The 20996-nt window shown below is 43.0% G+C and overlaps 2 protein-coding genes across 8 annotated transcripts in view; one reads left to right on the top strand and one right to left on the bottom strand.

Moving 5' to 3' along the window:
- NASP (nuclear autoantigenic sperm protein) overlaps positions 1-14815 on the top strand; it is a 26490-nt gene extending 11675 nt beyond the window's left edge. The window contains exons 2-15 of one of the 5 annotated variants that reach the window (XM_010982249.3): positions 1321-1371; positions 2268-2378; positions 4516-4596; positions 5537-5646; positions 6336-7316; positions 11065-11144; positions 11527-11612; positions 11724-11797; positions 12133-12321; positions 12427-12593; positions 13176-13232; positions 13330-13407; positions 14039-14167; positions 14629-14815. In XM_010982249.3, coding sequence (XP_010980551.1) covers positions 1321-1371; positions 2268-2378; positions 4516-4596; positions 5537-5646; positions 6336-7316; positions 11065-11144; positions 11527-11612; positions 11724-11797; positions 12133-12321; positions 12427-12593; positions 13176-13232; positions 13330-13407; positions 14039-14167; positions 14629-14709 — 2275 coding nt within the window. In that variant the 3' untranslated portion in view covers positions 14710-14815. Of the gene's footprint in view, positions 1-1320; positions 1372-2267; positions 2379-4515; positions 4597-5536; positions 5647-6335; positions 7317-11064; positions 11145-11526; positions 11613-11723; positions 11798-12132; positions 12322-12426; positions 12594-13175; positions 13245-13329; positions 13408-14038; positions 14168-14628 lie in introns of all 5 variants that reach the window. The other 4 variants (XM_010982248.3, XM_031465028.2, XM_031465027.2 and 1 more) reach the window with 4 other exon arrangements.
- CCDC17 (coiled-coil domain containing 17) lies at positions 13852-20996 on the bottom strand. 3 transcript variants are annotated; one of them, XM_031465029.2, is made up of 12 exons: positions 20345-20989; positions 20186-20272; positions 19851-20073; positions 19592-19754; positions 19298-19381; positions 19091-19209; positions 18715-18831; positions 18150-18501; positions 17801-18004; positions 17421-17631; positions 17201-17344; positions 13852-16935 (listed from the first exon to the last, which is right to left on the bottom strand). In XM_031465029.2, exons 1-12 carry the CDS (start codon positions 20507-20509, stop codon positions 16834-16836), a joined length of 1971 nt encoding a protein of 656 aa, XP_031320889.1. In that variant the 5' UTR covers positions 20510-20989; the 3' UTR covers positions 13852-16833. The 3 variants fall into 3 exon arrangements, with proteins under 3 accessions (XP_031320889.1, XP_031320890.1, XP_031320891.1); XM_031465030.2 differs by having other exon boundaries at positions 17234-17344; positions 20345-20980; XM_031465031.2 differs by lacking the exons at positions 17201-17344; positions 17421-17631 and having other exon boundaries at positions 20345-20996.

Here is a 20996-nt window from a genome sequence, read left to right as displayed (position 1 = left end):
TTTATAAATGATATATGCCCTTACTTAGCTAAATATTGCCTTTGGGATATAGGTAAAATGATGGAGCAGGTAAAAATGGCAAGGATTTAAATTAATACCAAGTGAATGGTGTCAATCTGTAGGGTTCCTTAGTAATAACTTAGGTCAGCCCTGTCTTTAAACCTACCTAAGGTTTAATTGTATTATAAAGAAATAGTAGATTCTTCTTTCCCTTTATTTATCAATTTACAAAATAATGCAGTAGTCTCCTGTTATTCTCCAAAGTTGACTAATGAGTTTTTTGTTTGTGTCATTGAGAACTCATGGATGGATTTAAACATAATTGGAGTTTTCCCAGTCAATTGTAGTTATTATCTATGCTGATGCTCATATTGTCCCTTCTTTTGGCCAGTGGGATTTTACTGAGGTTGGCTCCTAAGTGTGCTTTTGTAATATTTTTGTAAGTTACTATGGAACATCGAATTTATAGAGAAATTGCAAAAATATTACAAAGAACTCTTCCTGTGCTTTTCCTTGGATTCTCCATATTTGCTTTTTAATTCCTTTTGGCATGACTATGAGTAGATATGACCCTAAGTAATAAGTTTTGTCCTTTTCTGGTATGAAATGATCCCAGATTCACCTTTGTACTTCCCCTGCCTTGGTTTAGAATCAGTTCTTTGTCTTGGTTCCTTTTGGTGGGAAATGGATTTTCAGGAGCACAGTCTAGGTGCTAGGGGGTACTCATTGCTGCTGAGTTGGTCACTGTTTCTAGACTTTTACAGTAAATGCCGCTATGAAATATTTTAAGGGTATTTATTAGGATTTTTCAAAGAAATAATCTGGGAATCTTTGCTTCTTCCTTTTTAAAAAAAACAAACTATTTTTAGTGGGCAGTTTGCAGAATGAGATTTTTTAGGATTGCATATATTGTATTATAACAGAAATAATGCATTCTCTTCCATCTGATCATAAACTCAGTGCTAGGATGTGATTGTCTTGTTCATTGTAGTATATATTTCATAATTAGCAAATAAACATTTAACAGTTATTTGAATGAGTAAGGCTTAAATTTCATAATGTAAGTAAATATTACATAGATCTTAATATCACAGTGGGCATTTAATAAATAAATGGTAGCTCCTTTGTGGGGTGGAGGTAGTTAGGTTTATTTATTTATTTGTTTTCAATGGAGGTACTGGGGATTGAACCCAGGACCTTGTGCATGCTAAGTATGCACTCTACCACTATACCCTGCCCTGTCTTACATTTTTCTTAATTTGTTTAATTTTCTTAAAATAGCCTCCATTTTTACTTTTTTCTCCTTAATTTTGATTACAGAATTGAAGAAGATGCTCCTGCTCCTTCTACCTCTGCAGATAAAGTGGAGAGGTAAGATTATGTACATGGTGCAATTAGATTTATATCTGAAACATAAACTAAAAGTTATATAACTTGAGGGCAGTTTGTTTCATTTTTAATAGATAACAAAACTGAATATTAAAGTACTTGTCTAATTTAAAGTATGGAGTCCTGATGAGATCTTCAGATTTTTTGCATTTGATTAAAATATTAAAATAGAAAATTATTTAATCCTGCTTCTTAAATTCTGCACTTAGTGCACAACATACAACATGCCTGGCAAGTGCTAACCTATTCTTTGAATACTTCTACTGATTTAGATCTCTTTTATAGGGTTGCCATTTTCAATTTTGTTGTTTTTCTAGTTTAAAAGATTTATATTGAGCCCACATGTATTTCCATGTAACTTCCCCATCTTGATGTGACCATAGTTCTTAACCAGAGGTAAGCATAACAATGAACTAGAAAGCTTATCCGAAAGGTAAATGCCTACATTGCATCCCTAGCGTTTATCTGTCAACTTTGAGTGTATGAGTGTTTTGGAAAAGCTTCCTGATAATTCTTAAGCTCACTGAGGCTGAAAATTACTGTTCTAAATTCTGTGTAATCCTTCTGCAGAGTATCTGACTTTTTTGTTGTTGTTTAGAGTAAGTTTTTTAGGGGTTTTTGTTTTTCATTTTGTGGTCTTAAATTTCCTTGTTATCTTGGTTATTTAAGCTATGTCTTCTACAAATAATACCTAATAATTTGAGTCAGTCTCATTTTTGGGTGGGAGAAGTACTGCTCAGGATTGGTCCTAAACATACATTCACATAATCTTTTTAGAGGGTTATTCTTGGAATATACTGCAGTTTAAAGGCATTAAAGAAACTATTATGATTTAAATGTAGCAGGTATTCAAAAAAAGTTTCATCTTTTTCTTGCAGTCTGGATGTGGATAGTGAAGCTAAGAAACTATTGGGTTTAGGACAGAAACATCTGGTGATGGGGGATATTCCAGCAGCTGTCAATGCCTTCCAGGAAGCAGCTAGTCTTTTGTAAGTACTGAGTTTTGCTATGATGTGATATGTTCCTAATAAACTTGAGTCATTAAAAAGTTGTTTTATGGGAAAAAAGAATGAAGAGGGAGGGATTTAAAAGATTAACAGTTTTTCATGTATGAGTTTATTCCTATAACTATGAAACCTACATATCACTGACCAATTTCAGCCTTTTATTTTTCTGGGTTAAGGTAATTTTCTGGTCACCACTAATTAGGGTGACCAACTTGTCCTGGTTCTGGAACTTTTCCAATTTTAACACTCGAAGTTCTGTGTCCCAGGAAACTCCTTAGTCCCAAGTAGGCCATGATGGTTGGTCATCCTACCACTAATGCTATTATAAGCACAGCATTTTTCATAAATTCTTCACACTTTTGTTATCTGCTGCACTGCTTGAACATTGGTAGTTAACCACTAGGTGACCATATATATATATCTGTGTCTTGGGGGCACAGTTTATCTTTAGTGCCTCATAAGTGATTTAACTAAAGACTTTAATGTATTCTGTATGCTGAGAGAAAGTACACATTAAATCTTGAAGCAGTAGCCTTTCAGCCTATGATTCAGTTTGAGCTAATTTCCTCTAAGATACTATTACCAATTGCAGTTGAAGTCAGTCATGCTTCCATGTAATTAGTTGATTATATTATATATAGCTGAGTTGAAGTCTTCCTTATAAAAGATATGTTTAAAATAAAGCAGGGTTTCAGGTTTGAGGCTCACCTCACTGATTAAAAGCCTTTGGCTTCTTCAAATTCCTTCTGTTCAGTCAGTCAGGGTCATATTGTTAGTCCATTCTTTTCCCAACCCTTACTCCCTCTAGAACAGAATCTTATTCCTGGATGTCTGCAATAATCTCTTTTCTGATTACTGGCCTTTGGCCTTTTCATAATTACCTGGGCCTGAAGAGCTGAGGCTCTGGTATTCAGTGGTATGCTAAGTATTTAGGTATTTTTATATAAAAATGCATGGTTATCTTACAGTGTAAAATGTTAAAATCTAAGTTTTTAAGATTTAGCACATAGAAACCCACTTCTTAGCTTATTCCTTCCAGATCGTGGAGAGATCAGTACTCAGTGTCCTGCTGTTAGGTGCTTAGGAGGGAAATTTGAGATGCATTATTCTAATCTACTAGACTACCCTTAAAAATGACCGTTATCACAATACTTTCTGCTTAGTTTCTCTGTTTACTCTCTCTGGACTCTTGGGCTGTTAGTTGGTCTGACTTGGCATGATTTCTGCCAGTCCTTTTCTCCATGAAAGCTCGTCTCTTTACTCCACATAACATACCTCCTTCCCATTTATTACACTTCTGCAATTTTTTTCCCTCCTTCCCTGTCTAGATACTAGTAGCTAAAATTTATATATATATGTGTGTGTATATATATATATAGTCCTATCTGTATTTCTAAGCATTGTTTTAAATGATTTTATATACATTAACTCACTTAGTTCTTAAACAGCTCTGAGTGGTTCTTTTTTTTTTAAACTTTTTTTATTGATTTATAATCATTTTACAATGTTGTAAATTCCAGTGTAGAGCACAATTTTTCAGTTATACCTGAGTGGTTCTTGACATTTCTGTTTTACAGATGGGAAAACTAAGGCACTGTGAGATTCAGGAACTTGACTTAAGGTTAAAAGTTAGAGGCAGAATTTGGACCCAGGCAGTCTGGCTCCAGAGAACATGCTCTTAACTCATGGTGCCTTTCCATGGACCTTGCTCATCCTTTAGTTCTCAGCCAAAGGACCTCTAACTTTTAACAATATTCTGGCCTATACTGACCCCTATCTTGTATCAGGAGAAATACCTATTAATGTAGTTTGGCTCTTAGATAATATACTATAACTGTAGCAAATTGATGTCTTTTAGAATATTGTGTTCTAATTATATAATGTATATTCTACATCTAAACATATAATTATAATATATAGTATATAGATGGAAGAACAGGCAACAATAACTTCATTGTTTTTTAAAGTCCCTTGGGCCTTGACTTGAGGGCGAGAGGGAGTATTGGTTTCCTATATGGACATATTATGGAAGAAATGTCATTTTATAACTAAAGAACTAGGAAAAAAATGTTTTAGATTAGATGTTAATTCAGATCTTAGCTGTTTATTCTCTTTGTAGAGGTAAGAAGTATGGAGAGACAGCTAATGAGTGTGGAGAAGCCTTCTTTTTCTATGGGAAATCACTTCTGGAGTTGGCAAGGTATGTCTTTCAAGCCAAATTTATAAGTAGGATATTTTGTATCACTTTAATCGTCTATTTAAAACTTAAATTTCTTTATTTGCTAAGATTGTTGACCAGCTTTGAGGTTTCACATGAGCTAAGTGAGACTGGTTTTACTGCGGGATTAGAAAGAAGATGAAATATTGATGGAAGGTTTGAAAGGCACTTGATGCAAAGAGTATAAAGTTGTACTTAGGTTTTGAGTTTCAGGGCCATTAGAAGCAGAGATCTTTTGATTAGTGAATGGTCAATAATTTGCCGAAGTCCAGTTTAGAGAGAGAACGTTTAAAAGCACTCTCAGCTAGGCCAAAACAATCATCTGTAACAAGGACTGAATGAATGAAGGACAATTTGAAAACACTGGAATGTGAGAATGTCTTAAAATAAGACTCAAGAGTGGTCTTAACTGCTGGAAAGTTGTTGTATATTTTCCACCAGAATTTATTAACCAGAATGAAATATATCGAGGTTACACAAATTAGCACATACTCTGTGATTTGTTTAATCTCAGTTCTGGGAAGTTTTCTAATTTTTTTAGGGCATTCTGATGATTTATCATGAAAATCTTGCCAGATGTTTTTGGCCATCTAGAGAAATGTGGGTAGATGAGAAGTTTGGGAATATTATGGCCCTGTTGTAAAGGGAATATTATTAATCTTATTCTTTTGATAAGAGTTATCAGTGCTTTTTCAGGTGGCTGGATAAAGGGTATGCTTATTTCCTTCAGTGCTCTTTTAGCTTTAATTTATATTAGAAGTTTTGATCATTGCTTTTCTTCCATGAGTGCTTATAGTCTATATTCTCTGTACTTGCTTACTCTTCTATTGCTTTTATAATACAGGACTACAGTTTGTGTCTTACAAAGATTGTTAGGTACTGGCCATGATACCTTTAGTGCTTTCTCCTTTTGTTCTGCTAGAATGGAGAATGGTGTGTTGGGAAATGCCCTGGAAGGTGTGCATGTGGAAGAGGAGGAAGGAGAAAAAGCAGAAGAAGAATCTCTGGTAGAAAATAATGATAACATAGATGGTATGTGGAGTTGCATGTGACATTTAAGAGACGCGACGTTTATTTCTTGCGTACAAGTGATGGAAATAGGGCTCTCCTTATCCTGGATGGTTTCTCCTGGGGTGACACCTGCATCTGGTGGAGATTGCAGGGGAGGTAGCTGATTACTGAAACTGACAGCAGGCTTTTGTAAGAGGATAACTTAATTCCCCCAATAAATCTGGTTATTATTGATGTTTTAAGTATTACAACAACCTTGAATATTTTTCTGATGTAAATTTTTAAAAGTCTCTGAAGCTCAGTTATTTTAATAGCAGTGCTTTTGGAGCCCTTTTACACTTTTTGGTGTCTAAGAAAATTAAATGCTAATTTCTAAGCTGAGTTTGGCTACTAGAGTTTTACATATCGTTGGAGGTCTATAATGTTGAGAGGAGGATGAAGCTTGGCATCTCTTACCTAACTGATACTCAGAATGCTCAAGTAAAATGATACCTCATTTAAGGAGCTTGGGTTTCTTTTGCAATAAGTTGCTCTGCTAGCTGGGACTTTCCCTTTGCTTTTCTCAAGGGGGCAGATAATTTGTAGGCTGTCTGCTAAAACTTAAGCCAGGCTGTTTGAGGGTTTAAAGGGAATGTATTTTTAGTTTCCATTTATGTCTTTATCATTAAACTCGAAGACATGTTTATGCTTCATGTTCTTTAACCATGTAGAGGAAGCAAGGGAAGAGTTGAGAGAACAGGTTTATGACGCCATGGGAGAAAAAGAAGCCAAAAAAACAGAAGACAATTCTCTGGTAAAGCCCGAAATGGATGAAGAACAAGAGACTGAAATGGAAAAGGGTGGAAGAGAAGATATGGATGTAAGTGAGCCTGCAGAGGAACTACAGGAAAGAGCTGAATCAACTTCAGATCAGTTACCTGAAACCACTGAAGAGGCAAAAGGAGCAGCAGCACCAGAAGGACTGATTGAAGATGAAGTCACTTCTGAGAAGCCAGAACAGGAAGTACCAGATGCTGAGGAAGGAAAATCAGTTACTGGAACTGACGTCCACGAAGAGTGCAGAGTCAAAGGGGGTCAGGGAAAAGTAATTGTGAGCATAAAGGAGGAGAAGCCAAAAGAAGCTTCAGAAGAGCAGCCTGTTGTGACTCTAGAAAAGCAGGGCACTGTAGTGGAGATAGAAGCAGTCAAGCCAGTGGATGTGGGTGGGGATGAGCCAAAGGAGCAGGTAGCTGCTGCCTCTGAAGATGAGCCAGGAAAGGCTGCTCTTGAGCAGTTGATAGGGCAAGAGTTGCCTCCTGTTGAAGAGTCAGCAGAGGCTGCAGAGGCCTCAGCTGCAGAAGCTGGATCAGAAGTTTCTGAGAAGCCTGGGCAGGAGACCACAGTTTTCCCTAAGGGTGGTGCAGTCAATGGACTGTCAGCTGCAGGGGATCATACTCCCACTGAACCACAGACTAATGCAGAAGGACTGACAGAAATAGAAGATGGCCCAGGACTAGAGGAGAAGGTCAGGGCAGAGTTGGTTCCTAGCCAGGAGGAGACTAAGCTGTCTATACAAGAATCTGAGGCAGCTGGAGATGGGGTTAAGACTGAGGTAGCCCAGGGGGCTACTGAGAAATCCCCTGAAGACAAAGTTAAGATAGCTGCTAATGAAGAAACACAAGAGAAAGAAGAACAGATGAAAGAGGGTGAAGGTAACCGGGACATGCAAGAGCTTCAGTGGGTGGAGTACATTCTGGATTTGACTCACTAATCATGGGTAAAAGTCAGCCTTCCATTCAGGATTTTCCGTCTGCCTTTGGATTAGGAAAGGGCTAAGTGAAAATGGGGATAGTTTAAGAAGGTTGTGATAAGTTGAGCAAGTTAACTCAAAAAGCAAGTCTTCTTTAGCTGGCTTATGAACTAACGCTTTTACTAACTGCAAAATAGGCCTTTCTGTGATTTCTGAGACTTGGCTAGCTATCAGTAACTTGTTGCACCATACTAGCCAATAAAGGTGGGTGGGGGTGTGTGGTAGGTAGGGAAATAGTCGACTAGGCTGGCAGAGAATGCTGAATGGATGTTCACTTGCATGCCTCTGGATTTTTTTAAAATTTACTGTTCACATGATTCCTTTTTCTCTGCTTCAGGAAGCAGGATTAGAGCAGTAGAATCCACTGAATTGGTACACTTAAGCAGGCATGCCATTTAAATGAAGGCAGTTAACCCTTGAATGTTCTGTCACCAGAGTGAAAGAATTCTGGTAACTTCCTGGTAAATTTCTGGTAGCTTTTAGTCATAGGAAGTGTTTAGAGGCTTATTTGCATTAGTTAAATTAGCCCCCTCAAAAAGATAACAGAAAACTTAACCATTAAGCCCTCTTGCTGCTTTCCTCCCTCATTTTATGCTTGCTTTGGCTGCTAAACTGAATTTTTTGTTACTTAGAACATAATAAAGTGTGGATGCTTTGTACAGTATTACTAGTCTAATTGTGATTCAATTTCATCAAGATGTATAAGCCTCTAATTAGTGACTACATAATTGGCACGTCTGACTTGAGTTGTACTATCATTTGAGGATTCTGCTGTCTGTAAGATGCATCTAACGGTATCAATAACCACAGGTATATTCCAATTAATCATTGTTACTTCATGTAATTGACAGACTACTTCAAGAGTTCTCTTAAGTGTTAGATTTTCAACAACCCATTATCAGTATTTGTAGCTCACTCTGGTAAACTTTCTTCTACCTATGTGCAAGTCCCTGTTCTCCAGCCAGCACAGGCATGGTACCAGAAGTGAATTGGCTAAGTAGTAGCACCATTGGATTGCTTATTGGGCTTTAGGAGATCTTTATGGAAAAAGCACAGAACTGAAATCCTCAATTTAAAAAAACAACTCCCATGTCTTGATCTTTAATGATAGTGAGCTAGCATAGTAAAAAGCTCTCCTGGCTCTTAAGTTGGACTTTGAATAATAAACTACAGCAGAGATGTCGTATTTCTCCACATTTTGTTCAGAAACTGTTCAGTTGAGTCACAGTTAACATTGTTGGAGCTCTCTTACATGTATTACTTTTGATCCCAAAATACAGTATTGTGTAGGTAGTATTACTCAAGTTACAGTGATGAGGAAATTGAGGCTTAGGGGTTACATGACTTGTTTAGGGCCAAACAGTAGGTCATAGTACTGGAATCCAACCCTCGATCTGACTTGAATGTATTGTTCTTCCCCAGATACCTCACACTGAGGAAGGCAACTCACCCCCTCCCTTAACCCACCTCTTACCAGAATTTTACGTGGTATCAATAGCCTGTAGAAATTTTACAGGAGGTTTTCTTTTAAAATCCCATTTCTTGATACCTCTTGAGCTCTCCATATCCCTAAAAAAGATAATCCTATTATTTTCTAATTGTCACGCTAGATATGTTTGGTACGTGAACGAATTTTAATATTGACCTGAAGCTTAGCCATGCATGCTCAGATGCGCTGCACTGGTCAGTCTGAAGTGGTTCCTGCCTTTATCCTGTGGGAGTGCTAGAATAACCAGAGAATCAGCCGATTGCCTTTACTTGGCCTTTAAGGGTCATTCTTCTGGCTTGCACAACTCTGCCCATATTGTTTTAAAGGCTACAAGTTCAGTTGAAATGGTATAAAACATTGTTTCCCCTTTCTCTGAAGGATGGTAATAGGCATACTACAAAAAAGATTCCATCTTCAAAGAAACTTAGAAATTCAAAAAATTTTTTTCTTGAAGAGTGATTTATGGGGAGGGTAGAGGGAGATAATTAGGTTTATTTATTTTTAGAGGAGGTACTAGGGATTGAACCCAGGACCTTGTGCATGCTAAGCATGCGCTCTACCACTTGAGCCATACCCTCCCCTCGTAAGTATTTTAACTGATCTCTTTACTGAGGCCTGTCAGTGCATTCCTGTTAATACCTGGGTACAAGTTACCAGGTTGGAAAGTATTGTTTTAAAGTGATGGCTTTCCCATTAACTTAGCTCCTTCTCTACCATTCCATGATGGTAGTGCAGATTCTTCAAGAGAAAAACAGCATTTTTCTGAGACCACTGTAAGAATTTTAATTTAAAAATTTGATGTAAAACTCCAAATAACTATATTTTATGCCAAATTAGATGTCACTTTCTAGCATTTTGGTACAAGTAGGAACAGATACCAGATAACAAAGTAGAATACAGATTAACACTTTTGTCAATTTTTCCTGCAAATTTAGAAGATAAAATTTTTTTTTTTGAGTACTATGAGAAATACATAAATCTGCTTCACCTGTCTTACACATTCTGCTGGAGGATGGGCTTCATTGTCAGTCAATAAAACCACTCATCTAGTCTAACATCAGGGAACTAAGTATACAAACCACTTTGAAATTTGGGCATGGAAAGATAATTGTGTGCTGGTGGGTATTTATATTTCAGAAGCACTAAATTACATGGTCATCAGGAGAAAGGGGAGGCACTTGATAAAACGAGGTTGGTTTGTTTTCTGTGCCTGTTCTCATCCTAAAGCAGTATTGGTAGACAAATAAAAGTCCTTTAACTTGACTTCGTGACCCTAAGGCCTAATTTCCATGCTTACATTCCCATAGTAGCAATGTTTGAGCTCTTTTTCTGGTGTTAAAAATGCTTAATGAAAGATGGCAGAGGTAGGCACATTATACCCAGTTCATGAATTGTTTGTACTCCCAAAGCCCATTTTATTAACCACTTGACATTTTGAATTTTAAGTGGTGTGTAGAGCTATTTATCAGCAGCCTATCCTCGCAGGCAGTTAGCTTGTGTTTGTCAATATGATGAAATACAGTGCTGATATATGGCTGCAGATTTTACCATGGTACTAAGTAAAATAACTGGTACTGCTCACTCAAATTCTGTACATGCTAGAGCTGGCTGGAGTGTGCGGCATGCTCATTGGTGAGAGTTGGTAAGGGCTATGCTTTTCTCGCCACAGCTCTGTTGTGGGAAAGCTAGTCTCTTGAGCATTCTTGCTCCTAAAGGACTGGAGTAATTTAACTTTTGGAAATTTCTTGGCCTTATTAGTGTATTAGTATTATCTTAACTGTTTTAAAGACAACAGGGACACTGGCTGAGGTCTCCAGCTGCGTCTGGCTGAATGGATGGGAGCTTCTAGCCAGTGAATAAGAGTCAGTTGCTAATCTGTCTTAATCTGAATGATCCAGGTTGACTTTTAGAAGAGAAACAGCCTGTTGATCGTTGAAGGTCTGAACCATAGACACTATAAAATTATACAGTCTAAGTCTGGATTAGACTTGAATTAGACTGTTAACTACTGTTACATTTATATCCAGTTCAAATGTTAACTAATTTAGCTTAGGATCTGGCCTGTCCTACCTCAGAACCTGAGTTATTTGTCAGATGTTTTTTGGAATCTAGTCAGATAGTATCCTTAGTATTCTCAAAACTGAAGAATTTTTGCTTGCAGAAACCGAGGGCTCAGAAGAGGAAGATAAAGAAAATGACAAGGCTGAAGAAACACCAAATGATTCAATTCTTGAAAACAAGGTGAATTATTTGTTCAGTATCACTGTCTGCTTCCTTATTGCATGACTGTGGCTTGCTAGTGTAGGCATGATTATTACAGATGTTTCTTGGTTAGGGATTTGGGACCCTTTATTCTTGCCGAGAGCAGACAGGTCTATTTGATCCCAGGGATCCTGTTGGTTGGGACAGGATACAACATATTGCTGCTGTCACTGACATAAAGTGATGATTTGGGGTAGACTTTGTAGGGATCCATTCCGTAGGTTTGGGGAGATCTGAATTTTGTATCCTATATCAGTTTTTCTTCCCCCACCAAGCATACTACATTATACATTTAGATTTATAATCGAAAGATGCCTGTCTTGTACTCCTGCCTAATACCAATGATTTGGATATACTTTAGTCTCTTCAAGAAAATGAAGAGGAGGAGATTGGGAACCTAGAGCTTGCCTGGGATATGCTGGATTTAGCAAAGATCATTTTTAAAAGGTAAAATTCTTGGTGCTTCTAGGCTTAGGTTGGGAGCTTTGTGGTTGAAAACAAAGCAGTTAGGGTTGGACAAATGCTATTAAGGTTTCTGATCATCTTTCCTTCTTTTAGGCAAGACACGAAAGAAGCTCAGCTTTATGCTGCACAGGCACATCTTAAACTTGGAGAAGTTAGTGTTGAATCTGGTAATACATTTTCATTTTACGCTTTCCTAAGACACCCCCAGGCCCCCACCTTAATCTTCCTCTAATTCCTTAAAATCCAGCTCAATTGATCGTAAACTGTGGGCAGTCAGCTTTTAGTGGACATAGGTTCTTAGATCAGTGAACAGTCTCTAAAAGCTAGTCTGAAAGTCTCAGGGTTTTTTAAGTCATTTTCATGTTTTTTAGTCAAGGGTCTTGGAGATGCTACAAAGGAAAATGAAATACAAGATAGGGGGGAGCATTCCTGCAGAGTGGTCTGAAATTCAGGAGTACCATATATTAAATGTCCATTTGCTTGCTATTTTTCTCTTCATTAGAGAATTACGTCCAAGCTGTGGAGGAGTTCCAGGCTTGCCTAAACCTGCAGGAGCAGTACCTGGAAGCCCATGATCGTCTCCTTGCAGAGACCCACTACCAGCTGGGCTTGGCCTATGGGTACAACTCTCAGTATGATGAGGCAGTGGCACAGTTTAGCAAATCTATTGAAGTCATTGAGAAGAGAATGGGTGAGTGAGCATTAGCTATTTTCATGATGATTTTGATGGACAGTTAAAAAAAAATGGCTCCTTTTGTGGTATCTATGACTGATCACTGCAGCCTGTTCTTTGTAGCTGTACTGAATGAGCAGATGAAGGAAACTGAGGGATCATCTACTGAATATGAGAAAGAAATTGAGGAGCTGAAGGAACTGCTACCTGAAATTAGAGAGAAGATAGAAGATGCAAAGGAGTCCCAGCATAGTGGGAATGTTGCTGAATTGGCTCTGAAAGCAACTCTGGTTGGTTTGATTTCCTCTTAAAATTTTGATAACATGTTCAATATTGTTGAAGGCCCTTTATCACGGCATTAACAGTATTCCTTTTGTTAGGAATCTTACTCATGACTTGGTTTCCAGGGAGTTGGAGGTCAGAGGGAATGTGACCTCCAGGTCACATCTGCTTATGCCTGTCCAGTAGTATAATGCTTAAGAGGATATGCTCTGGAGCCAGACTGTGGGTTTGAATTGTTATGTGTGATTGTGGGTTACTTAACATTTCTTTGCCTTTCTCATCTATAAGATAGGGATAATAGTTCTGGATGTTAAAAATCTCTCTTAAACCCAGATTGCCTGCCTCTGCTTTTGGCTGCCAGAACCTTAGGGAGCTTTCTATCCAGTAGGGGATGATAGGATATGGAGGATTTAGTTTATTATCTACACTCTTCCCTGGGTGTGGTGTGGTGTGGTGTGGTGGGTGTGGGTAGAGGGGGTGAGTGATGTTACTATATGGGGGCCACTTTTGAGGTCTTAAATCAGTTGCTTGTATGTGGGTGACCTGGTGGGCTCTATCCGAGACCCATTTGGGTTTGTCATCTCATGCAGGTGGAGAGCTCTACTTCAGGTTTCACTCCTAGTGGAGGGGGCTCGTCAGTCTCCATGGTGGGTATGCAGGTGATTTTTGTCTCTTAATATTAGGCCTCAGTCTTTCGTCTCATATATAGTGGTACATTGCTAACAAAGATTTCCTTTTTGTCAGATTGCTAGTAGAAAGCCAGCAGATGGTGCTTCCTCGTCAAATTGTGTAACTGATATTTCCCACCTTGTCAGAAAGAAGGTAAATCTCCAGTTTCTGTCTTCCTACAGTTTTTTTTCCTCCAAATGATACATGAGAAATATCTTTCCTATTAACACTAATAGTTGGTGTAATAAGATTCATTTTGCAAAGGTGTTGAGGATTTGAATGAAGATAGTTCTAGATTGAATGATCATCTTCTAGCAAAATTCTTCTGTCCTCTGTTAGCCCAAAGGCTACCAGGAAAGCTGTTGTGGAGGACTGCTCAGATCAGCCCAACTTAGGAAGCTGGCAGGTTTTCTTTGACTGTAGTCATTCAGCAACAGTCTGTCTCTGGTTGCAAAAGCTTTTTTCTCTTGTGGGAGAGCCTTAACTCCTGCTTTGTTTCTTGACTCAAATGTAGGAATTCAAACTTGATGGTTAGCTGTTCAGACCTACTCCTCACCCCCACCCCACCCTTCCATTAAAAGAGGCTGAACTAGTGTGTTGCGGCAGACCAGTTTATTCCACAGCGGTTAGATTGTGGCTAAGGAGACCCTTAAAGCTGGGAATCCTGGTGTTCAGGGTCTCTGCACCATAGGGAAGAGGCGGGTGTTAAGGAATTGCCTTATAGTTGTCCTTTGAAAAACATTAAGCACATTTGTGAAGCCTTCACAATCAATTATATCTTTAGAGGAAACCAGAGGAAGAGAGTCCCCGGAAAGATGATGCAAAGAAAGCCAAACAAGAGCTGGAGGTGAATGGAGGCAGTGGGGATGCTGTCTCCAGTGGAACTGAAGTTTCGGAAAACATGGAGGAGGAGGTGGGCAGTTAAGCAGGGTCTGCACTCTTGCCTCATTTCCCCTTGTCCTCAGAGCCTGGGAAACAGTCTTCCCAAGTGCATGTTCCCCACCATGAGCCTGTTTAGACTGCTTGAGTGCAACCCTCATAAAAACTGAGGTTGTGTGGGAAACAGTTTGGTTATGAAATGTAGGCTGTCTCATTGACAAGTGGATGTATGAGAAGACATTTACTTGGTAAGACCACTTGGTCACCTGTGCTTGCTCCTCTTTACATGTAATATGTGAACACTGACTCTGTAAGCCCTGTTACAGAGAATTTAGGAAATGGCCTTACACTTTGTGGTCACTGCTTGTTTAGTATAGGGAGCAAAGCAGAGTTTAAGGGATCTGTGTTTACTTCCTCTGAGGCCTGCTCATTTGTATAAAATAGAATGGCTTAAACTAGGGTCACTTATGCCTAGGCTCCCTGTTTATCTTCCAGGCTGAGAATCAGGCTGAAAGCCGGGCAGCGGTGGAGGGGACAGTGGAGGCCGGAGCTACAGTTGAAGGCGCTGCATGTTAAGAGAGGGAGCAGCCTTCCTCCCAAGGGAAAGTGTTTTTGTATATAATGTATTTTTTCACTTTTGGGGGATTCTTTTTGTATAACTTCAATAAAGACTGTAAGCAAAGGTTGAGGCTTTGATGATTTTTTTTCCCCTTAAATACTGGCTAAATCTGTGCCTTGGAGCACTCTGGGTTTTATATAGTGGCCAAAGGTTTTTTTGTCTCCCCTCCCCTCCCTTGTGTACTGATCTCTGTATTGGAAGTTCTAATCCAAATTCCTGTCTGTCTTATGTGGAGGTGATCAAATCAAGTGTGGCTGTAGGCCCTTTGTCTTCCAGTTGGTGCTATATATTTTTCCATTATAAATACTCAACTGAAAAAAAAAATACTCAACTGAACCCAGCTGTCTTGCAAACTTTTTGAGTGGTGCTGTCCCTGGATGGGGGCTACAAAAACTTGGTGAAAATCTTGCTCCTTGGTGCTACTATTGATGGACTTTGACTGTGAGATGGTAAAAGCTTCCAAGCCAGGCTTTGGATGGCACCTGTCTTTTATCCATTTGTTCCCCAACTGGGGCCATAATCCTGTCCTGAAAAAAGAACTCTGAAGAAAATTTGGGGCAGGGGAAGGGGGAGAAATCCTTGAAGAAAACTTAATTGTAGAGAATTGAGCTTCCTAGTTTGAAAGCAGCTAAGGGACTGACTGTGATGGACGGTTTGGATGTGGCTGGAAGAATCTGTGGGGAGACTGGTTTGTTGAGTTACGTATTTGTTACATTTCAACCTTTCTGTACAGAAAATATCAACACTTGGGATTGTTACCTGTCTGCAGTTTTGACTTCTTAAATAAAAATGCTAAAAAAGATCTGTCTCTGGACTTGTGTTTAAAGATCTTAGAGTGGGATCCTGGGCTGCCTGGAGCATTTCAATTGAAAGGTGGAAAATGACTCAGCAGTTTTGGCTGCCCAGTCTAAGGGTGCTGGTGCTTAGGGCACTGGTACTACAGTCATCCCCTGGGCCCACACCAATGTCCAGGGTGCAGGGCTAGTGTCAGACCCTTGCCTCTGACCTGACCTTTAAGAAACTGCTGTACACCAGGCAGTATTCGGATCCAAATTCCAATACTACCTAAGGGGCTTTAATGATTTTGACATTCACAGGGCTACTTTGCTGCACTGGACAGACAGGTTAGAACCTGCAGTTTGAATATCCAGCGTTGGAGGCAGAGGACGCTCTGCTGACCCTCATGTCTACCCTATTTTTCAGAGTTTATATTTTGTTTTCTAGAGCGAGAAAATGGGGTTTTTCTGGGCTGGTTACTATAACTCATGGCTGCAGTCTTTGGATTTGAACCCTCTTCCTACAGGTGCCCTTGTATTGTGCGTTCCAGGTCAGTCCTGGGGCTTTTTGGGGGGTGGGGGTGGGGTGGTCATGCCATACCAGTTTTGGCATAGTTGAGTACCAGGCCTTTGACCTTTGGTCGACACTGGGGTCTAGGACCAGGCCCAATAAGACATTTCTCCTAGGTTTCACCTGTGACGGCCTCAGTGGCCCACCCCCCCAACCCCCACTCCACCCCACCCTGGGCCAATTTGGGAATAACACTGGTTTGGGGCCCTGCCCTCATCTGTAAATACATAAGGCTACAGGAGCTCCCTATTTTATGGGGACTGAGAACCTGGAAAGCTTCCTAGAGGATGTCCTGAAGAAAAGCCTGGATTTGAATTAAAATGGGCAGCAAGACTGGCTTCAGCAAAAAACAGGTGGGAATGAGTTTATCAGGTTCCTTTAGCTGGGATGAAAGACTCCCTGTGTCACCTTTCAAAACACTTATATGCCAGGCAGTACTGCAAATACCTGACATACTTATTTAATCCTCACATCAATTTTTTTTTTTTTTTAAAAACAAGGAGAATAGTAAAGGCCAAGTACTTGGCGGAAGTAGCTGTGGTTGGAGCTCATGTTTTACACTCACATCTGCTATTTGCTTCCAGATCTGTCAGAACCTGGCGTTGTGAAGCTGCAGGTCTGAGACTAGGCCCTAGTCCTGTGCACGCGAAGCTACTCATACCCACTTTCTCCTGGACTCAGGAAGCCAGTGGGGGTGGGTCAAAGCCATGGTGAGGGCCCCAACCCTCATCTCTTTATATTTGACTGCCACTGAGGGGCTCTTCAGGTGGAGGGGGATCTACAAAGCCAGCTGCTGGGGCAAAAGAGCTGGCTTCCAGTGAAGATGAGCTGGACACCTGTGGAACAAGCAAGAAGGCAGATCTTTAGCAAAAAGTTTATGTAGAGGTTAAGAGCACAATTACTGGAGTCAGACTACCTTAAAAGAGTCTCAACTGCTTACTGTGAACCAAGTTAACGTGCTCTCATTTCCGTATCTGTTTACACAGTAGTGCTTATGTAACAATATGTGAGGGTCACATGATTTGATTCACAGAAAACATTCAGTAGTGGCTTGGCACATTGTGGTCAACAAACACTGGCTATTAACCACAGCAACCATACCCGTGGTGCCTCTAGCTCTAGTTGGGCCCTCACCAGAGGTGGGTACTGGTACTTGTGGGCGTTTGCTGGATTGATCTCTGCCAGGGTCTGGACACTTGCATCTCTTGCATTCACCAGCCGCAGAAAGAGCTCAGCCTGACCCACCTGGGGAGAGGTGACATGGTACTACTGCATCTGCACCTTGGACGCATAGACCCAGTCCCCATCCTCCACCACTCACCTGGGGAATCCCATTCAGCTGCCCAAGGCTAAGGCTGGGGTCCAGAGGAAGGGCCCTAAGTGGGAGCCGCCAGTGACCACTTAGCACCCTCTGATCCTTGTCAAATAGCATCAGTGAGGCCCAGGCCTTTGGCTGTGGTGCCTTAGCCCATGCCAGCCAATGCCAGGCCTGGAGCTCACAGACCAAGGATACTGATGGTGAGGGTGGTAGTCTAGAACAACCAAAAAGAGGTATCAGGAGCCAGAAGTGGCTATACTCCATTCCTTGGACTTGGCCCTTTGAGCCAGTGGCCCTGTATACAGATGAGAAAATCTAGCAGAATGAAGGACAAGCCTCAACTGTGGCAAAAAGCACCAATGTCATAATCCCTATCTACTAACCTGGGTATAGGCTGCCTGCTGGCAAGGATGGCACAGTTGCCCATGGGCCCAGGAGCTGGAGGTGGGGGCAAGCAAAGGGCTGGGGGCAACGTTGTGGTCCCTCCTGTATTCTGTCCATCTCGGGCCAAGCCAGTCTTTAGTTGCACCCAAATCCAAGAAGCCTCAAGGCCCCGCAGGAAGTCATAGAAAATGACAAGGCCAGCCCTAGGAAACGCAAGTCTCAAGTGCACTTAAACACACACCCAACTCCTCCAGCCAGTTCCCCCACCCTAACTGGCCATAGTGGGTCTTCTTAACCAGCAGTGGTGACCAAGTCACAGCGGATGTCAAATGAGGGAGGAGGCCTCACCCAGGGTCGTAAGGTGCAGGGCCCAGAACATCAGTTGTGGGCAGGAGGAAGTGTGGATCCAGGCCTAGGTTCCTGGTCATGGCACCAGGAAGCTGCGGCTGCGGGGGAAGAGTAGTTAATTCCTCCAGAAAACCTCCAAGGTGTCTAAGCTCCCCAAACTGCACAGAAGAGAACTGTCCCCACCCCAAACCCTGGGTCCTCACAGCCTTTTCGGCGCCACCCCAGAATAAGGCGCCTGTGGAGTTTGAAAGCGGTGGCAGCGGTGGAGCCACTGGCGGCTGGAGGCTTGGGGAATCTTCCCTCCTTCTCAGGTGTGGGCTGGGATTGGCCACAAGTCTCAGCTCCCCTGGCCCTACGTGCAGAGGAAGAGTAGAATGCCTATGAACAGGATGCAGCAAGAAACTGGGCTAAGATGCCCCTCCCCCAAGAACTGTATCCACACGGACACCTGGAGAGGTGCGTGAACACGGTCTCATTCCCCCCGTGCATGGTCCCTCCAACCACTTCCTCTGAGCCTGGTCTGCTGGGGAGAGGTAGGCAGGGTGGAACTGCGGTGCTCACTGACCCCAGGGCACCCGGCCTGCGCCCCTCTGCATCTGCAAAGCCAGGATTTCTGCCTCCAGGCGCTGGTTTTCAGCTTCCACTACTAGAAGCTCCTTCGACATGGCACCTGTCCGTCTTCCTGCGATGAACAAGTCTGAACTGTTACCTCTGACCTTTCGTGACAAGCGGTCCACTTCTGGGCAGCTCTCCAGCCTTAGGACTCACTGGATAAACTTGGATTTGGCTAACATTCTAGGCCATCGTCACAAAGACCAGTCTTCTACCTCGGGCTTTTGCTTATGTGGTTCCCATGCCAAAGACGCCCTCCCTTGCCGCCCTTTTCTCCTCCCAGGCCACCACTTCCGACAGGCCCCCTCGGTTGGCCCCCTCCCGTTCACCCCTACGGGTCCGCGATCGCCGAAGCTCCAGAGCTGACGCCTCCACTTGCAACTGCCACATCCAGCCCAGAACGCCGGCGTCCCGGCCCCCGCCTCGAATGTAGGCCGCACGCAAGGCCCTAGGGAGTAGGAGACCAGAAGGCAGCAGCGTTTTCCCAGGATCTATCAGTGCTTCGCCCCGTGCCAGTCCCGGGGCCCAGGCCTTACCCGATCTCCGCAGCCAGAGTCCCTGGGTTGGCCTGTAGCGCCGAACAACACAGTTCCGCCTCTCCCAAGGAGTTCAGCCGGGTCCTGGGGTTGGGGCAGCCCGCGCGAAGACGGCGTCAAGGGCCCAGACGTCCGGCCCCGCCCCTTCCTGACCTCACACTCGCGCGGGCTCCAGGAAGCGCCCGGACTTACGTCTCACGCGTCTCGCCCCGCCAGGCCCCGCCCCTTCCGCACCGGCCCCGCCCTCCGCAGGCCGGCTGCGCGGCGCTCCCGGGACCCGCGCGCGGGTCTCACCCGGGCTTGGCCTGCAGCTGCTGAACGTGCGCCCCTAATACTTCTAGAGCTCCCCGCGTTCGCCCGGCCTCTGCCCGGAGTTCTCGAAGCTCCCGCTCCAGGCAAAATAGGCGTGACTTCCCGTCCCGGGTCCGGGCCAAACCTTGGAGGCGACGTCTCAGTTCTGAGGGGATAAGGGATCAAGTCAGAATGGGTCCGGGACAACCTCCAGACAAGGGGGAGGGCAAGGCAGGTCCCTAGTACCCCTCTTTCCCCTCACCCTCGCCGCGTCGCTCCAGGGCCCGGCTCTGTGCCTCCGAGTCTGCCATGCGCCTTGCATGCGTCCAGTGCAGAGACCGCAGCCGCTGGTCGGGGCTCTCAGCAGCCTTGTAGGTGGGACCCCCAGTCGGAGCCTCTGAACCCCTCCAGGGCCCCTGTAACCCTCTGGGTACCTCTGTTATCCAGAATGGCATTTCCTGCAGGAACAGCCGTAGCCGCTGCACCTGGAGATGACAGTAACCTGCAATTTCTGTGTTGGGGTAATCTGACCCACGCATGATCTATAGGTTTGGGGAGGATTCTCGGTTTTGACCCCGCGGGGAAAGCCAGGTGTACCTCCTCTGTTAGCCTCTTCAGGGCCGATTTACTGGCCGCCTCGTCTGGGAGGCTCTGGTGTTCTTGGGCCTGGGGACAGGGTATGGGCTGAGGAATCTTGAGGGTCAGAGTCACTTCAATATACACTCACGGCCATGGAGGGGCCCTGACCGCGGATACCTGTGGTTCAGTAGTTATTGAGGGCTGTGCTCCAACTGTCACCTCCCGGGTCAGACGGCCAATGCAGAAGCGCTGAGTGTGAGTGGCCAACAGGGCCCAGGAACGGAAAACCATGTCACAGGATCTACAGGGCAGGAGCCCTGGCTCCCTAGAGTGGGAGGCCATGGGATGGGATCTCTTTCCCGACACCAGCCAAGACCTGCAGAAGACAGAACAGAGGGCAAGGGAAAGGGAGAAGAGGATGGAACAGACAAAGCCAAAGGCAGAGAGGAAAGCCCAGGTTTACCAGGTATATATAATCAAGTTTATGTTTGGGGAGGAGCCTTAGCTTCCTGGGCAACAACTACAGGTCTGGGCAGGTCTGGAGAATGGGCGGGAAGGCTTGGTCACCTAGGGAGGTGTCCCTGGCTTGAAAAAATGTCAGTCTGTTCCACCTTATTGCATGAGCATGGACAAGTGTCTAACACTTGGTTTCTCTGCCTCTATGAATAAAGGGGATCACCTACCTCCTAGCCTGAGCTGGTATCACATACTACATTTTGGTCATTTGGTAGCCGCTGGCAGGGAAGTGTCATCTTATTCATTCTTGTTTTACCCAAGTGGATGTAACCCAAGTTAGTGTCATTCTCCATTCCAAGGAATACTTGGGAGA

The sequence above is a fragment of the Camelus dromedarius genome, chromosome 14 (assembly GCF_036321535.1).
Source record: "Camelus dromedarius isolate mCamDro1 chromosome 14, mCamDro1.pat, whole genome shotgun sequence".
NCBI lineage: Eukaryota > Metazoa > Chordata > Mammalia > Artiodactyla > Camelidae > Camelus > Camelus dromedarius.
This window is presented reverse-complemented; position numbering and strand designations above follow the sequence as displayed.

Bases quoted from the DNA above. Each gene is read 5' to 3' on its own strand.
- CCDC17 (XM_031465029.2), bottom strand. From the start codon at position 20,509: ATGGCCTCCCACTCTAGGGAGCCAGGGCTCCTGCCCTGTAGATCCTGT. The intron at 20,273-20,344 runs GTATCCGCGGTC...AAGATTCCTCAG, and splicing joins CAATAACTACTGAACCACAG to CCCATACCCTGTCCCCAGGC. The intron at 16,936-17,200 runs GTATGGTTGCTG...CTTGTTCCACAG, and splicing joins TAGAGCTAGAGGCACCACGG to GTGTCCAGCTCATCTTCACT.